Below are 26,653 nucleotides of genomic sequence, written 5' to 3'. Positions count from 1 at the left end.
GGGTGTCAGCAAGTTTCAGATGATTCAATGCCCATTAAAATGAGATTCAAGACCAATTTTGCACTGAAACAGAAAAATGTTTAGAGACCTTTCAGAACTTGTTTGAATGCATCAATATTATTCCCTATGCTGTCTTCCCTATTATAGTCCAACACGATCAGCTACGGCTAGTTGGCTAGAGGAATAAATCGACTTTATTGCCCAAAACTGAGGTATCAACTGCATCACGCCAAACTATTTACTACATCATTATTTAGCTTTATATGAAGCATTAAAAGTCCTTAAGGTTACATATCATGAAATGCCAGCCAAACACCTATTTACGACCTCTAGAGACTTCAACAGGACCTGAAGAGGCCCTAAAGGAGGAGGAGGCGGTGTAATAAGTGTACAAAAACTGGGGAGAACTGAAAAGAGAAGAGGTAGGGGATGAGAGTTAGACCTTGTTCAGACCTGGTATCAACATCCGTCCTGAGTGATCTGGTCACAAGTGGACAGCTCTCAGTACAGGTGTGAATGCCCTGAAGACACATTGAGATCTGATCACTCAGACCACATTCAGAGGTGGTCAGGACTGCATATGACCACATTCTTTTTGTAGTGCATACACACATGTCCTGGCCCACATCAAAGGACCACCAACTGACGTCCTCTGTGAAACAAGAGGAAGAAGCCACCACAACAGGCAGAAGCTTACACGCTGTCTACTTTCCATGTGGTTGACTGATTTCACCATTTACATCACATTTATGAAAGAAGATAACATTTTATTGTCGGTAAAATACCAATTGCTTTTTATAAAATACAGTGAACAGTAACCAATATAGTCTACTTATAATATATACAATAAACACTCATGGAGGAAGTTCCCAGACTCCCTTAAAAAAATGCACAATTTTGTGAGTTATTGAGTTAGGAGAAACTTTATAAACTTTGTGAAATGCTGTCTATGATAAATTTGTAATTATGTTTGTGTTCTTGTAAATTCGGCAAATGTTACACATAAAGTTCATTCTCGCTTTGTGTAAAAAATATTATGTCCGTTTGCCCCAGTCATGTACGTGTATATTTGCACATAGAACAGGGAAGTGAGATCTCATCTAGAGCCTGACCGATAAAGGATTATTAAGGCCAAGCCCAATACCGATAAAAATATTTGGTAATTTAAAAATTCGATATTCCGATATATCGGCCGATATATATATATATATATATATATATATATATATATATATATATATATAAAAAAAATAATCCAGAAAAGCGTAACAAAACATACAACAGATTTCCGTAACATTAGTTATTTGTAGTTATTTATGAATCCTCACTGAAATAATATCATAATGCAGTTTAAAAATAAACTTGTTTATTTTCACAACAGAACAGAGGAACATCAAAATTACTAGCTAATTCCGTTTCACTCTCGGCTTACACGTAACAGCAGCAAAACTGGACATGGTAGTCACAAATTTTGTCATGCTTATTTGAGTTAAGAGAACTGATGGGGATGTTCTTTAAATTGTTATTCAAGCAATGTATTTCTTGTGACAGTTGCCAACTTACCATGAACACACTTCACTGATGATCTCAGTCGTGGATAACTGGTTCGCTCTGCCCGACTCTGGCTGGATCAGCTGGTTGTAGGGTTTGTGGTGTTGTGGCTGTTGCCAACAGGGACGTTGTAAAGTGTCCTCTTGTGGACAAACTATGCAACGCCAACACTCACAAAATGGTTGAAGGGTGTTTCGTCTGTTTTTATTTTTTAAATATTCATTTATCGGCCATTATAAATGCCGATACCGAAGGTTTGGAAATGCCTAATATTGGCCGATAATATCGGCCAGCTGATATATCGGTCGGGCTCAGTTGTCATTCGAGAAGCATGTGTGAGATGCATGTTAACGGCAGGTGTGAACTCACAGCCTTAAAGCTGTCCACTTGTGATTGCATAACTCAGGACGGATGTTATTATCAGGTCTGAACACGGGTTTAGCGTTTCTCAACTCCTAACTTTAAGATTGATCTTGTATTTTTAATCCTTTCTACTTCCAGCATCGGGTGATGGATGACGATGACAGTGATGGATGGCCTCCATGCTTTACCCCCCCTAGAACTGAACTAGAATCAATTAAGCTGCGTGCTCTCTGCTGAGCTGTGAATGAGACAATCAGCAAGCTATACGTCATCTTCTCCCTGTTCCCCCTCTGACACCGTGTAGAGCAGGGAAAATGACGGGTACGTCAGCCGGGTTGAAAAACCACAGGAGAGAGCAGACAGCGAGACCACAGCGTTACAGAGATAAGTGAGTGGACCGATATCTTGGGCCGATACCAAGATTGATATCAAACCACGCAGTCATAGTCGTCTACATTGTCATTACGATGGAGATAGGACTGCAAGGGATGCTTATTTTTTTATCAGTTAATCTGACTTTTTCTTGCTTTTCTGTGGGGATTCATCTTCAATAGTTTAATTGATAAAAAGTCTGCAAAGAGTAACCAAAAAACAGTCCAGAGATATTCCATTCACAGTGATATATAACGGAGGAAATCAACCATACAAAGAGCTTGAAATAGCAAACGTTTGGCAGTTAAGTCTCTATATAATTTGGTTAATCAGTTGACTACAACTATGAGAAATGATTGGTCTGAGTGCTAAAGGGATAAGATGCAGTTGGTTTGTTTACCTACAGTATTCACGGCAGAGCTGATTAATAACACCAACACAAATGTGAATTACTCAAAGACTTTGACAGATCCTGAACCGATTTAATCATGCCAAATGCCAAAATGAACAACAAAAATGCTGCTTTGGAAACAAACATTAAAAATGACAAAGCAGTTGATTGCATAATAACCTCTAAGTGCTGGTATATATCATTACAAATACAGTTTGATTACAACGTTGATCATAAATAAAATGTTTTGCGCTATTAAACATTAGATGTTTCCAACCCTATAATCAAGTTGTTTTTGTTTGTTTGTTATAATTTCTGATGAACTGCTCTGCCAACTAAATGTCTGAAAGAGAAAGAATGAAATGTGAGGGGGAGGACAGCAAGGGATGGAGAAGTAATATGAGAGAGGCAACAGATTCAGAGAGAGAGCAGAAAACAAGACCAAGGCCCTGTGTCCTTATAGAGTTTTTTCTGAGCGCCAGCTTTTTTCAATTGTTACCAATAAGCAGTGAGCGTCTACGACAGCAGGCAGCCACCCAGAGAAAAGGTGCATTGCCCAGCATCTTTTTTTTCAACGATCCCCCTTTTTTGCGTGGCTGCTCCGAGCACTTCGAGTTGAAAATCTCCCAACTATTCAGACAGGCGCTGGTGACATCACAGTTGCTCTTTTTCTTTTTCCTGGCCTAGGCGATAATATTCACCACATTTTTGTCTGCTATGGATCATGCCATGCACCCACATCCTCCTTGCTCTGATATACCAATGTCAAATAAAAAACAAACAGATAGTAAAGAGCAAAGGGGCAGGATTGGTCATATAGCAGTGGTTGTCAAGATACTGTTGTCATAGAGACAAGACGCACATGCAGTGCACAAACACTTCATCTCAGCACTCCAGAGCGCACTCCAGAGCGCACGCCAGCGCTTTTCTGCCCCAAAACCGCTATCTGGACTCCCTGAGAAAGAAATAAAATTGTTGTGAGGAATGTTTGTGAGTTGGGGGGTTTCTGAGGAGTTGTTTATCCACACGATGTCTGTGGGTAAAGGAGGGCTGACAGCAGCCGCCTGCAGCTTTAATGAAAGTGTCTGTGGCAGGGAAAGGGTTTCATTTAAACCATATTGGAGGGCAACATCATTTCATCCTTCCAGCACCCCACAAACACACACAGTCACAGAAACACACACACACTCTGGAGAGCTAACAATCTATGTAACCTCCCTATCATCCCATTTCCCTGACACTCTTTCATCTGTGCCGATCTAAAAGGCAGGGGGAATCATTTGAAGCAATGCTCGGCTGATGTGCTCTGATACCCTCCTCGGCTTGTCCAATTTTTTTGTGCATAAAAAATATGACAGCCCATGTGGCAGCAGTTCCAGGCAGAAGAAACCTTCACGGTAACAGACAAGTAAAGAATGCAATACAGCTGTATAGCATTTCATATTACTGTTATGATGCATGGGAGTCGGGAGATGATAGTTTCAATGCTTATTAATTTTGCTGTCAAACGCTGTTATTCCTAAACTTCCCATAGCAAATAGACGTCTGGTTTAAAAATGGTTGTGACATTTGTAAAGGATTAATGGAAGTGGGGATCATTTTTTGGCAGACATGAATTTGACTACAGGAAATGCTAAAAGAGAGATTTAACCGAGAACAGAGGGGGAAGCCTTGGACTGGGACCGCCGAAACACAACCAAGGTTAGGAGAGAAGTTTGGACAAGCTGCTTGCAGCTTTAAAATACAGCAAAGGGAAGCAGATAAGGACAGGAGGGCCGACTGCAGGATTGAGACTCAGCCGCAGAGAGGAGATAGGAGGAGGGATGGTTGCAGCGGTGAGATAACGCCGAGGCCCAGAGCTGATAGATGAGGGCAGCTCCAAGGTCAGCCTGGGAGCAGCAGATGACTGCATAACATTATCACCCAGCACGTTGCCACTGAGAGTGTGCTTTTATATATGCATGTCTGTGAGTATACAGGATGAACAGGTGTAAATCTCTAAGTACTGTGTGCAAAAATAGCTTTTTGTATGTTTTTAGGACATTTTTTCCACCAAAGTTCCAATGTAACAAAGAAGCAGAAAGGCATTGACAAAGACAGGTGACTTTAAGAAGCTGATTATACGTTGCATTAATATGCGTCTTGGGGGATCCAATCAGTCCATCAGTTCACGTCTGGCATTAGAATGCATCGAAACATGCATCTCGAGTGACCACTTGTGATCCAATCTCACTTCCCAGCTCTATATGCAAATAAAGACTTACATCACAGGGACAAACCGACACAATGTTTCTGACAAAAAGAAAGAAAACATCATGTAAAACGAGGTTACAAGAATACCCAAATAAATAATAGTTTCACACAGTTTATAGTTTCTCCTAACTCAATTTTTTTTAAGGAAGTCTGGGGACTTTCTACACAGGCAACAAAGAAGTAGCCTTTATCAGTTATTGTTTACGCTTTTTATAAAATGTGGCATGTTTACAGTCAATAAAAATGTTGTCTTCTTTGATAAATCTAATGTAAATGGTGTTCATCAGTTGAAACACTGTTCAAACAGCTGCTAATGTTGGCAGGTAAGACACTTTAGACACAGAAGCAGAAGGCTGGTACAGTGATGCTGCAGCAAACTGACACTGGAAAGAAACAACTTGCATTTAAAATTTGAATTTACAAGAAGGCATATATGATTTAGAATTAGCCGTAGCCGTTTTGCAAAGTTTTCTTAGTTTTCTAACTTTCTCGTCATGCAACAACTCTCAAAATTGTGCAATTTTTAAAGGGAGTCTGGGAATATTGCAGTTAATAGTTTAAAGGTGAAATGAGTTGAAATAGACAGTGTGTTCACAAACATCTGCTGCTAACATTGACAGGTAAGAGGGCCAGAACATATAATTTGTTGTAATGTTAAGTGGTTGGGTAGGTAGTCCTTCAATGTGGCCCAGGACTCATGTTGTCGTTCTGTCACCCTAACAACCACCAAGTCCTACATTCATGACATCCACTGACCCCACAGGACTTGACGTTACATTACAAAATATATGTGATGACATTTGTCCCAGATAACCTCCACATGTCCATTGAGTGACTGGATCACTTGGTGGTTGCTGTTTACACTTGTATTTAGTGCCGTCTGCTTGTGTTCAGATCACTGGAGAACCATGTTAATGCCAGGTATAAACAGGCTGGACCAGTTCCATCCAAATCAAATAGTCACTAATTATCGACAATGTTACCAAGAACAACTCCAGAACAACAAACATAACTGGAAACTAAAGCCTGACCATGAAATTACTCCAAATATGTCATGCGGCATAATCCAAATGTTCTGAGTGCTCTGTGGGTGGAAGTCCAATATTTATCTGATTACATCATGTCTACCTTTCCCTTTAGCAGTTTAGTGAAAGAGACAGCTGCCTTTATGTGCTCTTAGTAAGCTTCAGCTTTTACAAAATCTAAGAGATAATAAGGTACATATTCATCTGCTGCACTAAAAATACAATCATTCGGGTTTCACCATATCTACGAGCCAACAAAGGAATAAGCCAGGCTCAGATTTATTTTTTGTTTGACTGAAAACAATGTCTTATTCAGAATTGTTCCATTTGTTTTTCTCGGTGCAAATTATTAACTTTACTTCAGCAAGTTGTTGCGCCACAGTCTCCGGCATGATAATCATTATAGCCTGTAGCGTTTGACCTGCCAATACTTTTAGACAATTATGTGTGTGGCGCCCAAGTAACTCAGTTGGTAGAGCACGCGTCCCATGTACAGAGGCTATGTCCTCACTGCAGCGGCCCAGGGCTTGAGTCCGACATGCGGGCCTTTGCTGTGTCATCCCCCTTCTCTCTCATCCAATTTTTTGCCATCTCTCAAGCTATCCTATCAAATAAAGCCATGAAAGGCCAAAAAAATTATGTGTGCATGCTTGAGATTAAAGAGAAGTACATCTGTTAAGATTCTGCTTATCTACATCATGCAATACGATTTCAAATTCAGTTAGGACTTTAAAACTCCTGTGGTTTGAGCCTGGCCATAGGGGCATTTTTAGGTTTTTAAGAACAAGATCTTGGCTTACAAACTTCCTGAATTTAATGTGTTTTCATTTACATGTGAAAGGATGAATGATTGAAATAACCACTTTGGATGGTCCATCCATTTATTAGAAACATCCCCATACTTGCATTAGACAGTTACCTATATAGATACGGTTAATCTGACTTTCTCTTAACAATAGCACAGAAAGCAGTTCTAACCTTTTCATGCATTTAAAAATGACTACATCTCTTGTATGACACAAGCACGTGAAAAAGGCATTATTCTTCACGAAATATATAACATGAACAACAGAGGTGATAAACAGCTCATTATTTTGTTATTCTTTTTAAAAATACAAAAAAAAAATGTGGTTTTGATATAAAAGCTCTGTTAATAAAGAAGAGAAACACAAATTCCAAACTTCTTGGAAGTTAAATGGGTGCATATTATGTATTACCACAGCTGAAACATAAACTGAAGCGTTTTGGACTGATGTAATGTCAAAATATCACCTTGGGGTTCAGTTGTCGAAGAAGGTTCATTAATTCACTTATTATCGCGTAAAACATTTGACCAATAATGGCTTTAAAATGTCAATTAGCTAAATAATTAGGGCACCTTAAATCGACATGCAAATAAGCACATGCTCTGTGTGTATAGAGGGGAAGAGTTACTCTTGAGAGCTGAGCTATGAAAACCATGCAAAGTATGCAGGTGGAATGCAGGGAAGGCAAGCTCGCCAACAATGATTGAAAGCATGCTGGGGGGAGGGCAGAGGAGAGGAGGCAGAGCATAATGAGGAAAAAGAAGGGGAGAGATGAAGATGGGGGGTGCTGGTGTGTGGGGTAGGGTGACAAGGGAGGAAGAACTAAAGGAGAATGAAGAGGAGAATGAAGAGGAGAGGGATAGGAACAAGAAGCCAGGAGAATACAGAGGGGAGGAGTAGAGGGGGAGGGGAAACTGATGGGGATGAAGAAAAGAGATGGAGGAAGGCAGGAAAGGATTAGGGTGTAAAGAGGGAGGTAGAAAGGAAGGTGGAGGAGGAGAGGGAAAGCAAAAAGCTGGCGATGAGGCAGCAGGAGAGGAAGAGAGATCTAAGAAGAGATATCTAGAGAAGTAAGGGGGAAACGATAAGCAGAAATGGTGGGATGCTAAAGAGGAGGAGGTAGAGGCAGAAAAATCAGCTTGGGGGGAAAACTTTGTTCCTGTGAATCTCTGGATGTCTTGATTCTCCACCTGTTCCTGAAGGCGTTCATAAATAGTCCACTTTCAACTGTAAAGACGAAGCTGTGCAGATAATAAAGAGATTTATGAAAGCAGAGGGGAGCACACAGACTGAGAGGCTGGTTGTTGGAGTGTGTGTGTGTGTGTGTGTGTGTGTGTGTGTGTGTGTGTGTGTGTGTGTGTGTGTGTGTGTGTGTGTGTGTGTGTGTGTGTGTGTGGTCTGTCAGTGAGCAGTTTGTAATCCTGTAGAATCCGTCTGACTGCTTGTTTTGCTTCAATCTCAGACTAACTAAACTTCAGTACAGGAATGGGCAAACATGTGGTAAAGATGAGCTGAAGTCTGCAGCTCTTTATTCTTACCAAAGACTTAGGTCATCTTGCCAACAGGGACACATACATCAGAGGGACAAGGTGATAGACGAGTGCAAGAGTAACACCCTCGAGCACACACACAGGAGAAACCCTCACAGCTATCCAGATAGCAGTTAGACACCAGCCATGTCTGAATCCTCACACCTTGGCAGTGACACCTCAGGCTCTTCTGCTCTGCCAGACAGACAGACACACATTCTGACTCACACTAGTTCTTAAGACCACCATGACTGACAGGACAAACGCCACAGATGTTAGATTGGCACTGGTCAGTCTTTACAATTTCAATCAATGTACGCAGGTGGCTTAGGCCTTTGCTGCACTTTCCCCAGTAAACCTGACCTCTTTGGCCCACAGCTGTGTCTCTGCACTTGGCATTGTGGGTAGGCAGAGTGTACACAGGAAGGGCTGCCCTTCCATACACACAGAGCTTGGATGCAGAATAATGTGGTTTGGCTTCGGCAAGGCGCAGTCTGTTCGTAGAGGGGCAGCCCACCCTTCGGACATCAAGCCTGCCCACTCTCTCCAGCGCAGAGACAATCCAGCAGCGAAGAGCAGCTCCGGAGATGTATAACCCAAGAAGAGCAGTGATGTGTTTACTGGGCCGGAAATGCAATGCTACCAAGCCAACCAATCGTGCAGTTACATTTCTGGGGAGGTGCATGTCAGGCTCTATGCAGAGTTAACGCTGCATTGAACGCAGAAGCATTAATCAAGCTTTAGGTGCACGGATTTGACAGATGGGTTTGGGGATGAAGTACACTTTGGGACAAAGTACACTGTGGACCACTGTTCTCCACATTGATTTTATATTAAATTGGCTTAAGTGGTTCCCAAACCAGGTTGGGTGCTGCATGTAAGTCTTATAATGGTAGGGAAAACCCTCAATACTTTTTTATTTAACCTTTAACGGGGAAGACAGTCCACAAACTTTGTACAAGGGAGCTAACAGGAAAAACTCAGCTTAATGTCTGGTCTAACTGACTTGGACATTTGAATTCTCACGTACAGCTCCTCTGAGTATTGTCTAAGTTTACGTCTAAGGTTTGCAGCACATGTGTGAAAGGGACATATCATTGTCATTGTTTGGTTGAATACTGCAGTTTGACAAATGACCTGCGCTGCATCTCTGTGAAGTTCCCACACTTTATGCTGAAAGCACAACGAAGGCCGGAAAGTTGCAGCTTAAAAGTATTTGTCTTGAGCAACTCGCCTGTGTGAAAATCTTTTCAGCTAATGAACCTTCATCCACACTCAAAACTCTCATGTCAAAGCAGGCATTTCATATCTGATGTCTGATGGAAACGGCAGTGATGCTCCTCTGAAGTTGACCTTTCCTTTACTTCTGAAAGCTCTCCTCTCTGCATCTTTTCCACTGCAACATCCCATGTTGATGCTGCAGGGTAACCATGTCCACGTTGCAACCAGCTCAACATGAACTCCAAATCTCCTACATCACCACCGGCTCATCGCCTGGCTCAGGGCGCAACTCCAGACTCATTCCCCAATTTATTGCTGACATTAACAAGAGGAGGTGGAGATTCAGGTGGAGCATGGGAAGAAGCCTTTAGTGTCTGAAGACTCTAAATGAAACGCTGGAAGTGACTCCCGCAGCATCTGTTTGCTATTACATTACATTATCTTGTCAGAGAAAGAGAAATGAGCAAGTGAAGCAGTGGGTTGTGAACAGCAGCATCGGCGGGTTTGAGGAATACAAGCGAAAAAGAAAAGTTGGAGGGAGGGATCAAAGATGGTAAAGATGTAATTGGAGTGCAGTTAATACTGCTGACAACTCAGTTTGAGGCTGTTGCCTAGTTTGTCATCGCCAGCTCCGAGGCTAAGGAGGGAAGTGTGTGTTCTCAAACAGGGGGATGTCTTCATCATGCACAAACATTCAAACTCACTGGATCAAGATTAATTCCACGGCTAAAGCAGTAGCACAGAGATACACGCTGTTGTAAAAGGTAAAACATCCGAAAAGTTTACAAGATCCACTGTCGTTTATTGGTTTTATATCGTCACAAGGGGGGAAATAAATAAAAATAAATAGTAAAATGTCTACCTTCTTTTATCTATTAAGCGACTTCCTGTCCAAGCAGCAGCACAATCCCTCCTCCTACGACCAGGAACAAATGGGACGACCTGGTTCTTGGATATTTATCTCAGGGTTATTTAATATTCTCGAAATGAAAATGTTAATAATAATTCTGCAGGATAAGATATATTTCTGTGGCACGGCAGATGTTAATTATGAGAATGGATGGATCAAATTAAGTCTGTGTCTCCATTAGTCACAGCAGGGGCTGACAAAGTCCCCCATTTCTGAGAAAAGAACCCGTGAATCAGCCAATGTTTCACTCGGCCTCTGATGAAGGGCAGGACAATGTGAAGGGCTTAACAGATTGTTCGAGGAAAAGGACAGCGTGGGGGATGGAAAGGGGGCTGGCACCGTCAAAGGCTGCAGAGAGTGGCATCAAATAAAAAGGTGATGGAAAGGGAGAGAAAAGGTGAGATTGGAGAGAAGAGAGATACAGGGCAAGATGAAGGGAATTCACAGAGAAAAACATAAAGCTGTGGTGGAAAGCGACCAGCCAGGAGAGAAATTTATTAAAGCTTGATTTACAGTCCTGAACTTCACTGGGGAAACCAGGCAGGGTGTGTGTGTGTGCGTGTGTGTGTGTGTGCATGCGTGTGTGTGTGTGTGTGTGTGTGTGGTAATACAGTTTATGTGTGTACATACAAATATTGCAAGAAACATACACACAAATCGTTGCAAAAGGATGAGAGTAGCTTGAAATTCAAACTGATTTGCCTTTTTGTTACTTCTCTCTGTTTCAGTCTGTTTCAGACATTTTTTCTGTGGTAGCAGTTTTCAAAATAATTCTCAGCCGACCCCGAGGTTGCGTTAGACAGCATACGTTAGCATATATGTTGTTATTATGGTAATGAAGGAACTGAGCCTGAAGGTGAAGCTCCCAATTTGCAGGTTGATGTACATTCCAACCCTCACCCAAAGTCAGGAGCTCTAGGTGGTGATCAAAAGAAGGAAATCAGAGATACAAGCAGTCAAATCCGATTCGATTTGATGCAACATGATGCGATCTGACACAGTTCACAGTCATTAACTTTTAATTAAAAAAAATTAAGTTGGTTCTATAAAAGTTGCAATACTTTGAATTCCCTGGTCTTTAAAAAAGTATATCTGATACACTTAAAAGACCAGATAATCCCAAGGGTTTTTTGTTACTTCATGGCACACGAAGAAACAAATGCATGAAGTCAGAATAACATGTCATTGTTCTTTTTGCTACCACATACAAAAAAGACCTGCTGACATTCTGAAATCCATGGCACCATGTCCAGGTGCCTTTCTTTGGCAGTGATGAGAATTACCTTATAACACTTTTCCACCACAAATTACACGGGTCTACACAGGTTTTTTTTAAACACAGGTAAACCCGCTAAAAATGACCTATTGACCCCATTCCCACTTCCCGCAGGCAAGGCAGTCCATCTGTGCTTTTTTTTTAAATTACTCTTTTCACTATCATAATTTGAGCTAGTCGGTCAAATAACATTTGGAAAGTCTAGAAGAAACACACGGTTAAATTATTTTATGCTCCTTCAAGTCAGCCGGGCGCTAAACCGGAAGTTAGCTGGCTCGGTTGGCGATGCAGGTATTTCCATAGCCGGGAAGCAGAGGTTTTTTGGCTTCAAAACACCACTGAGCAGCTTTCATAGGAATGAACGGGGCTCTACCTCCAACATTGTATCCAGTGCAACATTCTTTACAGACCACATCCCAAATTCTTCCTTATTTACGCACCACCACCAGATGTTGATAATGCCCCGTCATTTCGTGCGGTGGAATTTATAGTGTTCACCCGGGTCTTACGTTTCAATCAAAGCCGAGCCGAGGTGAGAGTTTACACATTCCAATTGCACAAAAAAGCCTGATCTTAGTGGGTTTAAAGTGGGATTTCTGACCAGTGGAAAGGGGTTTTAGATTACCTTTGACCTTGCTCAGCTGTGGCTAACTTGTGGCTGTAAAACATGTTTAATATCTGTGTGTTTGTCTTGCGTTTTCTTGCTTCTGCAAGCTGTACAGGCATCCACATACGTTTCACAATGCCATCTCACCAGACAAGTGTTTAGATCTATTGTGCTACCAGTATACTTAATCGCTGTTCTACAGCCCTTACAATTAGCCAGACGTTTGCCCATTTACTTTCTTCCTTAGCAAATCCAAATGGCATCCAAATTTTACATTTTAGATTTGATGGCTCACTGCAAACCATGTCAGCGTTGTCGGACATGTTCTTGTTTTTCCCTTGCACGCAAGAGTACAATTACGTGACTTGCTTTGACTCTTAACCTTAAACGAGAGTGGATACGCTGTGCAGAGTTAGCAGCAAAGCTTCAGTAAACTGATAAGTAACTCCAGGATTGGGCCATCGGCTTCAAAGTACATTTAGATTGATCCAGGGGACCACATTTTAATGTATTTGCACCTTCAATGTTAAAACCAATTTCTGATTCATAACAGAACTGAATCAGACCAAATCTTTGCACCTCTACAGTTAATTAAATCATTATTCTGTGTACAACTGAGTTACTTCACCTTAATAAGTAAGCCTGCTTGCATACTTTTGTCCTTAGTTATTAGTTATTTTTATAATGCATCTTGTAATTGGCAACCGATTTATTGGTAGCTAAATAAAACAGTTTCAAACACTCTGACTCACACTATATTAGGCAGTAGAGATGCCATTTCTGAATAGTCAGTAGCTCACCAACCCATTTATTATCTGGTGAACAATAAAGCTAGTTAAGCATTAGCCACATTTCAAATACACTCGGCTTATGTGGGATTTACAGCCAGCCTCTTGAGCACTTCACTGACAACAAGTCAGTACAGGAGGAAGAGCCAACTGTATAGATAAAAGTGACATTGAGCAAGTGCTGAATAACACATTAACATGATCTACACAAATACCCATCATGCTCAATTGATCCACAAATCCAATCCCCTTCAGTGCAGAAAATCGGAAGTTGAGGAGGAGCAGGAGTAAATGGAGTGAGGGTAACGAGCCATGCACTGGTCATTATTAGCTCACTGTTTGAACTTTCAACTGTGACCTTAAGTGAGAAAATGGCCTCTGAACAATATCTCTGCGTTCAAGGCAGAAAAGAGAAAGGGTTTGAACAACACAAAGAGATGCTTTAAAATGCTCTTCAAAGATATTCACACATAAAACAAAGTTCTAAAGAATCTTAACAATTTCAAAACAGCAGGAAGGAGGAAAAACTTTATTCAGGAAGAAAAATCCATGAGCATCCTCCCCCGGACAAACTCCGCCATCACCATTCCCTGAATTCATGCTTGAAGATGGTTTTATCCAAGTCTGAAAAATGTGGTGATAACCTTTACAGACTAGCAGATGCTCCTGGCCTCTAGTTACTACTGTGAGATGCAGTGCAAGGCTGCCCTCTTTGTTTTTAATGCCTTAAGAAGTGACATTTCTGAATAAGGCAGCAATGACTCACAAGACCAATTTTCCAATTTGTTTGTTTATTGTCTTAATTTAATTTTGAACAGGATTCATTTCTTCTGCTTTCCAGTGAAGTCACACATGGTTAAAATGTTTTCTTTTTGAATTCCCCAGACTTTTAACTTTCAGGCGATATGACCCATTCTCCACTTTTTCCATTGTCTGTTTTTCCATCAGCAGTTTTGTGCTTACGGTGTCTGTCACAGTCCACATGGAGAGCACAAGCTCTAAACCTTTATTAGGTCGTTGCTATGTTGTTCAGGGTTTGCCAACAAAGCAGAGGATTCTCTAGAATCATAATAAGTAGCATCATTTATTTTACAATAGCTTGTTTGATTTGCACGTTGAACCTGTTGCTGTAACATTGACATTATTTTAAAATGTCATACTTTCCTATTCAACTTAGACAGACTTAGACATAGTCTAACCTTAAACTTCAATTTAACATCAAGGAAATTAGTTTTTAGGAGCATCCCAACAGGACATCTGAATTTATCATCTTGGCCTCTGGGTAATTATGTGGACATTTTTTTTCCTTCTCTAGTGTTTTTCTAAATAAAACAATTAACCATAAATGGGGTTAATCCATGTGAAAAAAATGGTTAGTTGCAGCCCTAACTGATTGATAGATCACACTGTACAATGACTTTAATCAGTGCAGTCCATTACCATGTCAGGGGAAAAAAGTAAATCCTGAAAAGGATTTCAAGTGTATGAAAGTTGGAAAGTTGGAAAGTTGGATCCGTAAAGCACCCACGCCTTTATACGAGCAAACATCATTTCATTAACCAGTCAGACAAATTCTGTTGATAAGCCTCATGAATCTTTCTTGTGTCAACAAGTGGATCAGTAGATAAACTCAAACTCAAAATCAATTTCAGTTCAAAACTTAAAAGTGACCCACTTATTCAAGCAATTTTAGGCACCACCTCACAAAAGGTGCACAGAGCCCCTGCTGGATGGGGTCAGTGAACAGTATTTAATTCAGGGAATGAGTAACCTCTCTAGTTCTGAGTGAAGGGCACCTTCATTCAAAGTACCATCCACTTAAAAAGGAAATGGCAAAGAGCTACATAAGTCAAGAACAAAAAAATTAAACTGAGTGTATAGTGTGTGTGTGTGTGTGTGTGTGTGTGCATGTGTGTGTGTGTGTGTGTGTGTGTGTGTGTGTGAGTGTGAGAGAGAGAGAGAGAGACAGATGACAGGTATAAACATAAGTGAGGTTCCTTTGACCTGACATCACAGTGTTACGTCTGCAGCGTTATTCTTCAGGGAGTGATTTACTGTTGCTCAGATGTGTTAAACAGACAGAGCTGCTGCTCTACTGTTACTGTGGTGAGAGCTGATTGTACACAGGCATGTATGGAGAACAGCAGCCAAGTTTGCCAAGCTTTTAATAAACTGGGTTTGGCTAAGTTCCCATTTGGTTTTCAGCCACATGAATTGTGGCTGTGGTTATATTTCACAGAAAATGCTGCTTCCTCAAAGACACTTTTTTCTGCTGGAACACCTTTGAAATTGATGACACCACTTTTCAGTGAGTTTTACAGTAAATTACTTACTGTACAACTTTCTACGTGCCATCTACTTTTTGCGAAAATAAGATCATAAGAAAGGATTGCCCAGAAGTGACTGTAATTAAGGAAACTTGAGAAGGCAAAATCCCTGTTCCAAGTTCTTGTACAGGTGAGCAATAGAAACCATCCTGACTGGAAACATTACAGGATGTCCAGGAAATCAGCCCGGGAGAGAAGGGCTCATCAGCCGCCCTGAACATAGAGGTGTGAATCTTCACTAGCTTTAAGATTAGATTAGATTAGATTAGCATCCACATATCATAGATTCGTTATGAATTACTTTTTCATCAAAATGATTTCTTGGCCAGGACTTTCTTGAAAGAGATTTTCAATCTTAATAAGACTTCTTTTTGTGTATTTATGTAACCTTTATTTAACCCGCAAACAGTAAACAACAAGGATGAGGCAGATCATTATTGTGTTTTAAACTGGGGGACAAGACAGAACCGAAGTGAAAGTCAAGCTTAACGCTACACAGAGAAATGTCTGTTGTGTTTGCTCTGTAGTATTTACCCATGCTAAATAACATGTCCTGCTGATAACCAGCAGCGTGTAAAAAGTCATGTTTACTTTTTGTCCCCACCCAAATGCAATATATATTAGGATTACACAGATTACCAGTTAAGACTGGGCTATTTTTTGTTTGGGAATAATGCCCTGCAGTGCATTCTTTGTCATATTTGTTGTTGATGATTGAAGATGATTGAATAAAATATTGAAATATAAATTACAACTTTTATTGTTATTTTCGGTAAATCTGTTATATGATTTGAGTAATAAAAGTAAGATAAATCGAAAAAATGATCAATAGATTAAATCAATAGAAAAATAATCGTTAGGTGCAGCCCTATAAACATCACAAAAACAAAACACAAATCCAAAACCAAACATAACAACAAGCTGAGCTCACTGTATTGGTTGCAGACGCTGGTTCAGGATGATAACGGCTAATGTGACTCCTCAAACTTGTGGTTTTACCAAAGTATTTAATTGTTGTGAGGCACATTTTCACACAGCATACTTCTTGTCCAGTTGGTGCTTCCCAGTAAATTCAAAATGTGCCCAAATGTCTGCTTTCCAAATACTGGATCCGTCTTTATCACTTGCAACTGATTTCTGCCTCCCTCCAACATATCTTCATTCTCCCAACAAGTAACGTTAGCCTAGTATTTGCACACAATTCAATGCAAGATAGCAATGTTGCAGTGTAACCTTACAACTTTATTGTCCAGCCAAGGCCTGAAAATAAACAACTAACTTCCAACCCTAGCCACAGCCTGTTCTCCCTGCTGCCGTCTGACAAGTGAAACACAAGTAACCGTTGCCATACCACCAGACTAGAAAGCAGCTTCTTTCCTAAGGCTGTGAGACTCCTGAACTCATCCTCCGCTTTACAACATAAAAAAGTTACATTTTTTTAATATTCATTAATTCATTCACCAAAAAGGTTATACAATCCTGTGTTGTAGAATAATAAATAAATAAACCATGTACCTTATACACCAGGGGGAAAAAAATCGATTTCCATTATTAAACAAATACCAATCACAGAGAGTTCTCATTTATGTCCTTGTTGTGGTGAATATTCATACAAGGCTGTAGAGAACGACAGAGCTGTGTGCTGAAGAAATGCATTTATCATGATGTAAAGAAAAAATGCAATGCATTCAACAGCAGCATTAAAAAATGGTAACAGAGTGTCGGGAGGTCTTCTTAATGCAAGACATCTCTGCTCGGAGGCACATATATTAATGAGAGTGAATTAATTGGACAGGCGTTGAGCTTCTTTATCTTGTTAATGTCAATCAAACTGAGGCAGGTCAACTCCAGCTGCCACCAATTAAAAAGCAAAAATGTGAGACAATGGGCAAAATAAACAACACCATAGGCGTTACATGTTAATGATAGTCACTTACACTTTACTGTGGTCATTATCATCTTACTACCTCATTTATTTCTCCTGTTTTTTCTCATTTTTGAGATGATGTGTCATTTCCACCGGTCACCAACTGGTTCTATATTAAAACATCCTTGTCAGGGCATAAATAAGGATTCCATTATGAATTCCTGTTACGGCCCGAGAGCCGTCAGTGGTTGTGTGTGTGTTGGTGTGGCTGCTCTCTTCTGTGCTTCTGTGTCCTGCAGGTGCTGCCCTCCCCTGCTGGAGCAGGTAATTGTGCATGGCTGTCTCCAGTTAGTGATCAGGGCAAAATATAAGCTGGGGCCAGAGTTGTGGCTGGAACCAGTGGGTCATCCAACAGTGTCCATGATGTGTGCTTCATGAAGAAGAGAGCAGTGTCAAGGCTGGAGCCAGTGGGTCATCCAGCCGTGTCCATGATGCGTGGTTCATGGAGATGAGAGCAGTGTCAATGCTGGAGCCAGTGGGTCATCCAGCCGTGTCCATGATGCGTGGTTCATGGAGATGAGAGCAGTGTCAATGCTGGAGCCAGTGGGTCATCCAGCAGTGTCCATGCTGCGTGTGTGTTTCAAGAGTGGGAGCAGACTGAACCTTCTAGTGTTTTTCTGTTAGTGGAAACTTGCTTGTGGAGTGCCAGCGGCTTCCCTGTCCTTCTAAAGGGAAGTTTCTGTTTGCATTATCACTTTGTGTGTTTAAAGGGTAAATCTTAATAATACATAATAAAACCTGAAAACTGATTTGGAAGTTAAGCTTTCTTTTGTAATGTGTTACTCCCCACAGCCCCTAGACCTCCCTGGGGACATAACAATTCCACAGAAAGCCATGAGGGGAGAGGTGTGAACTATTAGGGGTGTATATCACCAGTTTCATCACAAGATGATATCACATCGATTCCTTTGACAATTATGCAATATTCGCTGATATCACAAACTCTGCCACAATATGATTTCAGTTTAATTCAATTCAGGGGTTTGTGATTGATATGCGACAATATCATATGCTCTGTTAACACGGAAGGTTACAGAAGAAGCTGTCACCTCTTTTTTCAGTTTTTGGCCATAAAAGAACAAACAGCACATAAATAATTGTAACAGGCCAAGTGCAGGAAGGTTTAATTAAAATTGACTCCACTTGCGTTCATTGAATAAAGTATCAAAATTGGCTAAATAATAACTGTCAAGGAGACTAAATTTGTTAGTCACCATTATTACCTTGAACCTAAGGCATTTTATATTGCATAGACTACCCTTGTGGCTAGCAGCCTTTCCCTTTAGTCATGGCTTAACAAATTACAGGTATTATTTAAAAGTTGTCTCTCCGTGCTTATGTCTCTGTTTATCCTGACAGAACACTGCATTTGAACTTCAGACTGCATGTAAGTTTTTTTTCACCCTAACATTGTTGAAACAGATAGTGGACTGCTGAGTGAAATGCCCTGTTCGTCTGTTGACCCACCTTTTCTCTGAAATCCCGAAATCCTCATTGTCTTTTTCTTGGCTGCTTGCCATTACCTGACAGGCATGATATTTTTTCGATCGATTAAAACGGATCGTTGAAGACTGAATTGATGACTCGACTCAGACTGATCAAATCACTTTTTCTGTCAAGCTTAAAGGTTCCTTTTTACTCCTTGGGGAGATGTGAAGATATCATAAGGTTCATTTTGGCTTAAATATTATTTATTTTCTGTCAGAAGTTGAACATGACAAATATACTGTAGAACACAACACAAATGTATTTCAAATAAATAAAATGGGTATATATAATAAACAAAAATCTTAATTTTGATTTTGCAATTAAGTAGGCTATTGCATTTGTGATATCGCTGTGTCTCTTCTTTTTTTGTTGTATGGTATGGCGCTGAAAGAGGACAATATGGTCTGTTGTTGCGCAGGTATCACACTGGTTGTTTGAGGGGGACCACCAGCATACGCTTGGGTCTGGGACTGTAAAGTCTTGCATTGTGCGTGCTCTAGAGGATGGCACTGCTTCAGATGGTAAAAAAAATTGTGGTATTACCTGACTTTGTGGAAATATGCTTTCGACACAGTTTGCAGTGCACACTACTCTGCTTCTTGTAGGACTTTAAATAGCCAAAATAACTCCACACAACCAAATTCCTCGGACCCATCTTTTCAACAGTGTCGACCAGGTCTTATATTTCTATCGAGGTAAAGTTATTTTGCAGTAATTATCTTTATTGTTTTATCGTCAAGCCCCATCCCCGAGTCATTCAACTTAGCCGTAATAGGAAAAAGTACTGCCTCACCACAATAACTGCAGCCAGTTCATATTAATGTGATATTTTATTGATCCCTGCAGGGACAATTTGGCAAGATGGATGAATTAAGTTGCCGAATTTCTGAAATTCTGTGAGTTTGAATTTTATTCTTGACATGATGGACAGCCTCTGTGGGGATCTGTTTGAGTGTCTTGTAAGACATACTGCTGAAAAGATTACTCTGCCTGAAAGATTAGAAGCAAATTATAATTTTAAAACGGATTTATTACTCCAGTCTTTTAGTAGTAAATACACCAAACACATGCTTGTTACAGCTTTTAAAATGTGAGGTTACTTTAGACCCTTTTTTAAACATCCCTATAAGTCAGATTCCTTTCAAAACTGGATAGAAAAACAATCATGGTCATTTATTATTATTTTTGACATTTTATAAACATATGAATTAGGATTTATAGGATTGTGTCATGATAAAATACACTGATTTGTCAGATATTTATGTTATGCATTTGATCACCCACTTAACATTCTCAATTGTTTTTTATAAGTTTTAGCAATTTAATTTACACAATATTTATGTTTTAAAGATGTATGTCAACATTGTGATTGGAGCTGAAACTATCAGTTGATTAATCAGTGAGTATATCATAAGAGGATTTTATCCTTATTGCTCCCAACCAGCCACTTCACTGACTCCGTTCATGTTAAAACCTTTTACAGTGAGCAAACTGTTCACTGTTTACATGTACATGGCCCTGATACTTTGTCTTTATCATAGAGCTGTACCAGTGTTATGTGGGTGAGACAACAGAGCCACAACAGAAGCACCACATAGCCTGACACAGGTCAACATTGTACACATCACAGCTCCCAACCAGCCACTTCACTGACTCAGTTCATGTTATTAAGCTCCAACGATGCACCATTAAACACACTCAAGTGTACGGTGAAACCCAGATGAATGAACTTCCACTGTGTTTTCTCACCACCAGTTAATTGGTGTTAAAAAGATGCCCGTTAGCTGCTTGGTAAACACACAAAGGTCCAGGTCCACACTGTTAAAATCTGGGCAGCTGGAGGGATGGACAAATCATTTCTATTTCTCTCTTTTTTCCCACTCGAGCACCACCGCCATACTCTTTCAGTCTCCTCAGACGTCTCCTCCGACACATCTAATCTTCTCACCACATGCTGCTCAATCTTCCTACGGTCAGTGAACCCAGCAAAGACAGATTAATGAGAAGTTAATCCCTTTAATTCACTGTAAAGGTCTCCTCTCCTTTTAACCAGATAAGCTGCTACCAGACATTGCCAGATGATGATATTAATAAATGTAATTTATAGAGGACCTTTATAATAAACAGCATGTTCATCACAATGTGGACTTCATCTGACAGCGAGAACAAAAGTGTGATAAGATGGTTTTATAGTGGTTGTTCTCTCTTTCTAAAGCAAGAATTCAGTCCATGCTTTACATTATTCATCGACAAGTGTTTCACAGCCATAACATGGAGGACAGAACTACGTCTGAAATCGCTGACCGACCAATCAATCAGATCCATTTGTTTGTCAAGAGAAAATTAATCAACTATTTTGTTAATCAAGTCATCTTTTAAGTAATTAATCAAGCAGAAATGTTTCACATTGCCAGCTTCAAGGATTCTTCTAAAAGATGTGATTTGTATTTTTGCTTTTCTCTGACATTTCATAGACTAACCAATTAATCAATTTTTCAAATAACCAAAAAAGATCAAATAATCAATTATGAAAATAATCTTGAGTTGCAGTTTTAAAAATATAAAAATGTATATAATTCAGATGCACTTGATTAACTAGTAATAGAAACTTTATACAAATACATTTTTCTGCTGGCGGGGGAGTTTTACTGAGTGGAGCTCAGATTGTTTTTCCATTTGTGATAAACTATGTTACCCTATTTATTTTCGGGGAAGAGTAATTAATCATTCAAGAATAACATGCACAACACAATGTGTGTGTGTATATCAGTGTGTGTGTGTGAGCGACAAGAGTGTCAAACTACAGCAGATCCCGTAGTGCTCCACTGTAGGTGGCTATTTCCTGCTTTGCCGTGTCATTAGTTTGTTATCAGCTACTGCCTTACAGGTGACTCATGCACACAATGAACAATGACACCATACATCAAACGGTTGCCCAGCAACCAGCATAGCTCTGCCTGACTGTGCAGAAAGAGAAGCTGATAGAAATCTTGGAAATGAGCAGAAACTGTGGGGAGCATCACTCCACTAAACTTTCTTTCAGGAACCCCACAAGGCATCAAAAGTTACATGAAAGCGCAAACCAGAAGCTAGACGATTCTTTCCGTGCTTCAGTGTCCCTGAAGGACTTTGAAAATAGTAAGCGAAGATTCAGCTTGATGCAGCAAAAAGCAGCGTCAGGCTTGAGTTTTTGAAGAATTAAAAGAAAACTTTCTGTGGCTACATTAAGCTTCAGCCAGATGGCAAGACTGCAAGACTGAATGCAAACCCATATCTTATAGTGAATGAACGTGTAAGTTGTCGAGAGGCTTTCTAGTTTTCTGGTTCTTTCTATTTTACTTTTAGAGGTTGAGTAAAAGCCTGTGTATGGAAAAGTTTTCCTGTGTGTACTGTAATATATGGTGCCATTGTTTTGATGTAGCTGAATATTCCTGCTCATTCAACAGATGGAGCAGAAGCCTCTGATCTGTGCTTTTACAATGCATTGTCAACAAGCACTTTCTGTATTTGCGTCACAGTAAAATCATCCTGCAGTTTCGAGAGTACAAACAATCACTTCTCTAACTAAAGCCTCTTTTTGTTGCTTTAGTCCAACATACATCAACACTATAATACTGATTCACATTGTTTTGGTTAAACACCAAACTCAAATGTGGAAATCATAGAAAATTGCCTATACCAATACCGACACCAGTATAGTATAATACCTCTGATACTGCCTAAAATGCTGGAATCAGCATTGGCGAGTACACAAGTTTATTCACAATCCGATACCACGCTCTTTATTTACTAGAAATGGGGTCTTGCCATTTCCCAGCAGCATCCTGTATACCTGTATGCAACTTCCAGTTCCACATCAAAAACAAAACATCAAAAAGGGTTAGTAGTATCAGTAACCCTTTTCACACAGAGACTCCGCATTATTGCCACAACGAAGGCTGGCCTTTACGCCGCCTTTGTCTGTTCACACTGAACCAAGCAGCCGGCTTAAAGCCGCTCCAGCTTGTCATTTCATACAGCATGCCGGCACTGCGGAACCAAAAGAGGTGATTTTTTTCAATACAATTTTCCAGCGACAGTAACTACAACAACACAATAGTGGAAGGTGACAAAGACATGGTGAGTTAAAGTTTTTTGCTCTGAATCGCGTCACATAATCACCACCATTCAACTGCGGGAGCCGCCTGGCTCTCACTGCCGGGGACAGACGCTGTTTTTTGGGCAGAAATGTGACGAAGAGTCAGTACAGACAGGATGACAGACACTTTATCACACATGGAAGCGGTATTTTTTTCCTTATATAAGTTGCCAAAGACACTACCAGTTACCACAATACTGTTGTTTGGTCCTGTAATGTTGCTTTGTGGGTTGAAGTGTGGGACATTTCTCATTTATTTGATGAGTAAAGGATGGCGAGGCAAGTCAGTGTGTGTGCATTAAGATGGACAATTCAAGCAACACTATGTAGGCAAATATTAAGAGCAATTCCAAAGAAAGAGATTTTTGAGTCTCATTCTCAGATCGTCAAATTCCTACGCATCCATACAGGGTTAGTAGTAACGCACTGGTATTGGATATGATCTTGGTATCAACCAATAAGCAAAGTTTAGTTAACAGAATAGGTACTTGGAGGGAAAAAAGTATCGGAACAACATCTGCCTACATTCTATGTATCATGGTGAAACCACACTATAGTGTAAGCATGGAGCGATTTTGATGTCTGATAGTCATCATAATGCCACAGAAATAGCCATTTTTTTGTGTAAAATTCAAGTGGAAACTAATGGGGCATATAAATTGCCCATGATGAGGTTATATTTTTTGCTTTATTTGACCTTTTAATGAAAGATTATCACAGAATACCTCATAAAATACGACATATAAATAATAAAGGTTGTTTCTGCTTTCAACATATTTTGGTTTCTTTTCTTACTCAATAAGCATTCAATAACAGAGGGAATCCATAGGTAGAATCTGATTCTGAATCAGAATAAAAACACAACATGGTATCTAACTCAGAATTTGCAGATAATTCGTTAAGGTTTTCATCATTCAGTTAAGGTTGCTTTTGGCTTACTTGCTGCCCAAGTAAAACAAATGCGTTCAGAGTCCCATGCTTCCCAGAGTGACCTCCCTTCCAAGTTAGATACCTGTGGTTTCCCTCCATTGTGTTGTCCAACCAGTGTTAAACCATTTTCACACTGAAGGAGCCAAACCACAGCCTGTTTTCCTGCCAACAACAACAGCTGCCATGGCAGCACACTGGGAGGTCCACTTTATAGGAGCGGGTCACTCCTCAGAAAAGAGCAATGAAAAGAACATTTTGCACCTTATGCTCAACTGATTGGATATTGAATAAGAGTGTCTGGTGCCCTGCTGGATTGAGCTTCATCACATTACAACATGCAGATAATGTCTGCATTCAGACTGCCAATGGTGCTGCTAACGTACATGCAATACAAATGTCCAGAGAAGTCAACTAATAGTGCATTCCTTCCATAAAACCGGCAATTTGATCCTTTTTTACGTTTTGCCCTCAAACTCCTTTAAAATCATCAGATAACAAAATACAACGTGCCTGTTGCTGTCTGTATAACTGTGTGTGTGAGCTTGTGCGTGTGTGGTTTGGACAGAATCATCGATTAATCCCAGCACACCTACAAGTCATCACCATAATCCTGAAATACCTCTCTACACCACTGGCACAACCTATATTAGGCTGCTAAGCCAACTGCTGCCAAGCTGGCAGACACACTGATTAAGATTAAGTCTACTTTTCTGGAGTTGAAAAAGCTGTAAATCTTCGGTTTACACAGCGGAAAGAGGGAAGGGGGGAGGCAGGGGGATCACACTCCAATGCATTGCTTCAAAGGAGACTTCAAAACAGTGATGGAGCACATGGGAGACCAAACCTTCTGCCTGACAAGCCACGTCCGGGACAATACAGTCTGCACATTTACACTCCAAGGTGCTTTCCAAACTTCATACTGTATATGAGTAAATGATTAACACTGTAGTCAGTTTGTCCAATCATCTGTTACACACCACTTTATGCCTCATTTTGGTGACTTGTCACGCAATTATCTGGGGCTTCAATCCAACCATTATTCAAATCATCAATCCGTGCATTTTAGCATACATATATATACATATATATACGCACAATTCACAATTCAACAGGGCAATTTTCTCTATCAGGGCTAATGGGCAAATGGTCTCTTCAATTCGGCATCAGAAATAAAAAACAAAACCGCAAGCACTTCAGTTATGTTTCATTTCACATGACTTATTCCGATCACATTCCCTCAGTCTTCCATCAAAGGCGGACAGCAAACCAAATCAAAAAAGTTGTCGCTTTCCTGATATAAATTGCCGTTTAGTCAAGCATATATATGCCGAATGAAGCAGTGGAACACAGGTAATCCTAAAAACATCTTGTGTTTTACTCTTCCAGACATGCGCATTAGCTGATGAGCAAGAATGTGAAAATTTGCGAGATTTGAAAAGGAGTTTCGTTCAGCTTCCACTCACCCGTATTCTCCTCATCGCAGCCACAATCTCCACTCGGCTGCTCGGCCGCGCGACATCCAGACTGCCGATGTACTGTTGTCAGGAGGGCACAATGTGACAGGTACAACACATTAATGTAACAACAGACAGTATTCACATGATCTTTATTTCCTGAAACAGTTCAAGTGTCCTTTGGAGGGAATAATGAACTCTGCGCAACTTCAGTCTCTCAATGACTTAGCCAACAACTTGCTTTAACGTTACAAGCTAGCCAAACCGGTCTCAAGCATGTCGGCCAACGTCATTTCAGTTACTTAGAAAAATATTAGTTTTCTTTAACTATTAGTTTTCCTCACCCATGTACAGAGAAGTACAGAGTTACTACACGTTTGGGTTTTTAGACACGTTGGCCAATGAAGACAACACTCGAAAACAAAACCTACGTACAGTGAGAATAAGACGTCAACGACTAACTTAGCTATCTCCACTTTACAGTTGCTTGAATTTACCTTTGCCTCGAAGTTGATCCCATGCTGGAACGCTTCCTCGTTGTGCAACGGGATCCTCAAATCATGCCCATCATCAACGAGGTTATATTTGGTTTTTCCAGGCATTTTCAGTGTTAAACTACTACTCCACACTGCCAGAAGAGAATATCAACGGAAAACGAAACAGGTCAGATGAACAGGCAAAATAATCCAAGAAGAAAACAATCCCAAATCCGGTTAGTACATGTTCTCCATCACAGCGAAGCGTCCCGGCATTGCAGTGCTCCTACACCGCCCTCAACAGCGGCCAAGTGGCGGCAACTACTCCACCAGCGCTCCGGTGGAAAAAAAATCACGATAACAGCTTTAAAAACACACGTAGGCCACCAGGAACAGCGACATGCGGGGACAGATGTGTTTCCCGACTTTTTCCCGTGGTGAGTGTGGAACTTGGTTGGGTCCTGCCTCCTGCCCTGGGCTCTCCCCCCGCACGGAGGGAGGGTGTGATTGGAGGAGTCCGGGAATCCCACCTGTTTCCATTGGAACAGAGGCGCACCGTGGCTCTGTGGAGGAGGGGCTCATAGTCTGGTACCTGCCCCCCTGTCCTCGCTCATACCCTCCACACACGCGCACGCGCGCGCACACACATACACACACATACTGGAGTGGTGTGTCTTCCTGTATTTACACATTACTACTCTGTAAAGGTTGTCTTTGTTGTGAACAGAGGTGACATACAAACTTGCAAAATGCACATTAAGAAAATAAATGACCTGATGGCTAATGCAGGAGGAATTGCCTCATTTGGCTGAAGAAAGCAT

At 40.6% G+C, this 26,653-nt stretch overlaps 1 protein-coding gene across 3 annotated transcripts in view; it reads right to left on the bottom strand.

Annotated features, from left to right (window-relative positions):
* The window catches only part of nos1apa (nitric oxide synthase 1 (neuronal) adaptor protein a), a 209,744-nt gene extending 183,508 nt beyond the window's left edge, over positions 1–26,236 (bottom strand). For all 3 annotated transcript variants that reach the window (XM_073476516.1, XM_073476517.1, XM_073476518.1), the window contains exons 1-2: positions 25,854–26,236; positions 25,366–25,437 (exon numbers count right to left, since the gene is read on the bottom strand). In XM_073476516.1, coding sequence (XP_073332617.1) covers positions 25,366–25,437; positions 25,854–25,958 — 177 coding nt within the window. In that variant the 5' untranslated portion in view covers positions 25,959–26,236. The remainder of the gene's footprint in view (positions 1–25,365; positions 25,438–25,853) is intronic.
* Positions 26,237–26,653: the final 417 nt, after the last annotated feature.

Source organism: Pagrus major, chromosome 11 (genome assembly GCF_040436345.1).
Source record: "Pagrus major chromosome 11, Pma_NU_1.0".
Classification (NCBI taxonomy): domain Eukaryota; kingdom Metazoa; phylum Chordata; class Actinopteri; order Spariformes; family Sparidae; genus Pagrus; species Pagrus major.
This window is presented reverse-complemented; position numbering and strand designations above follow the sequence as displayed.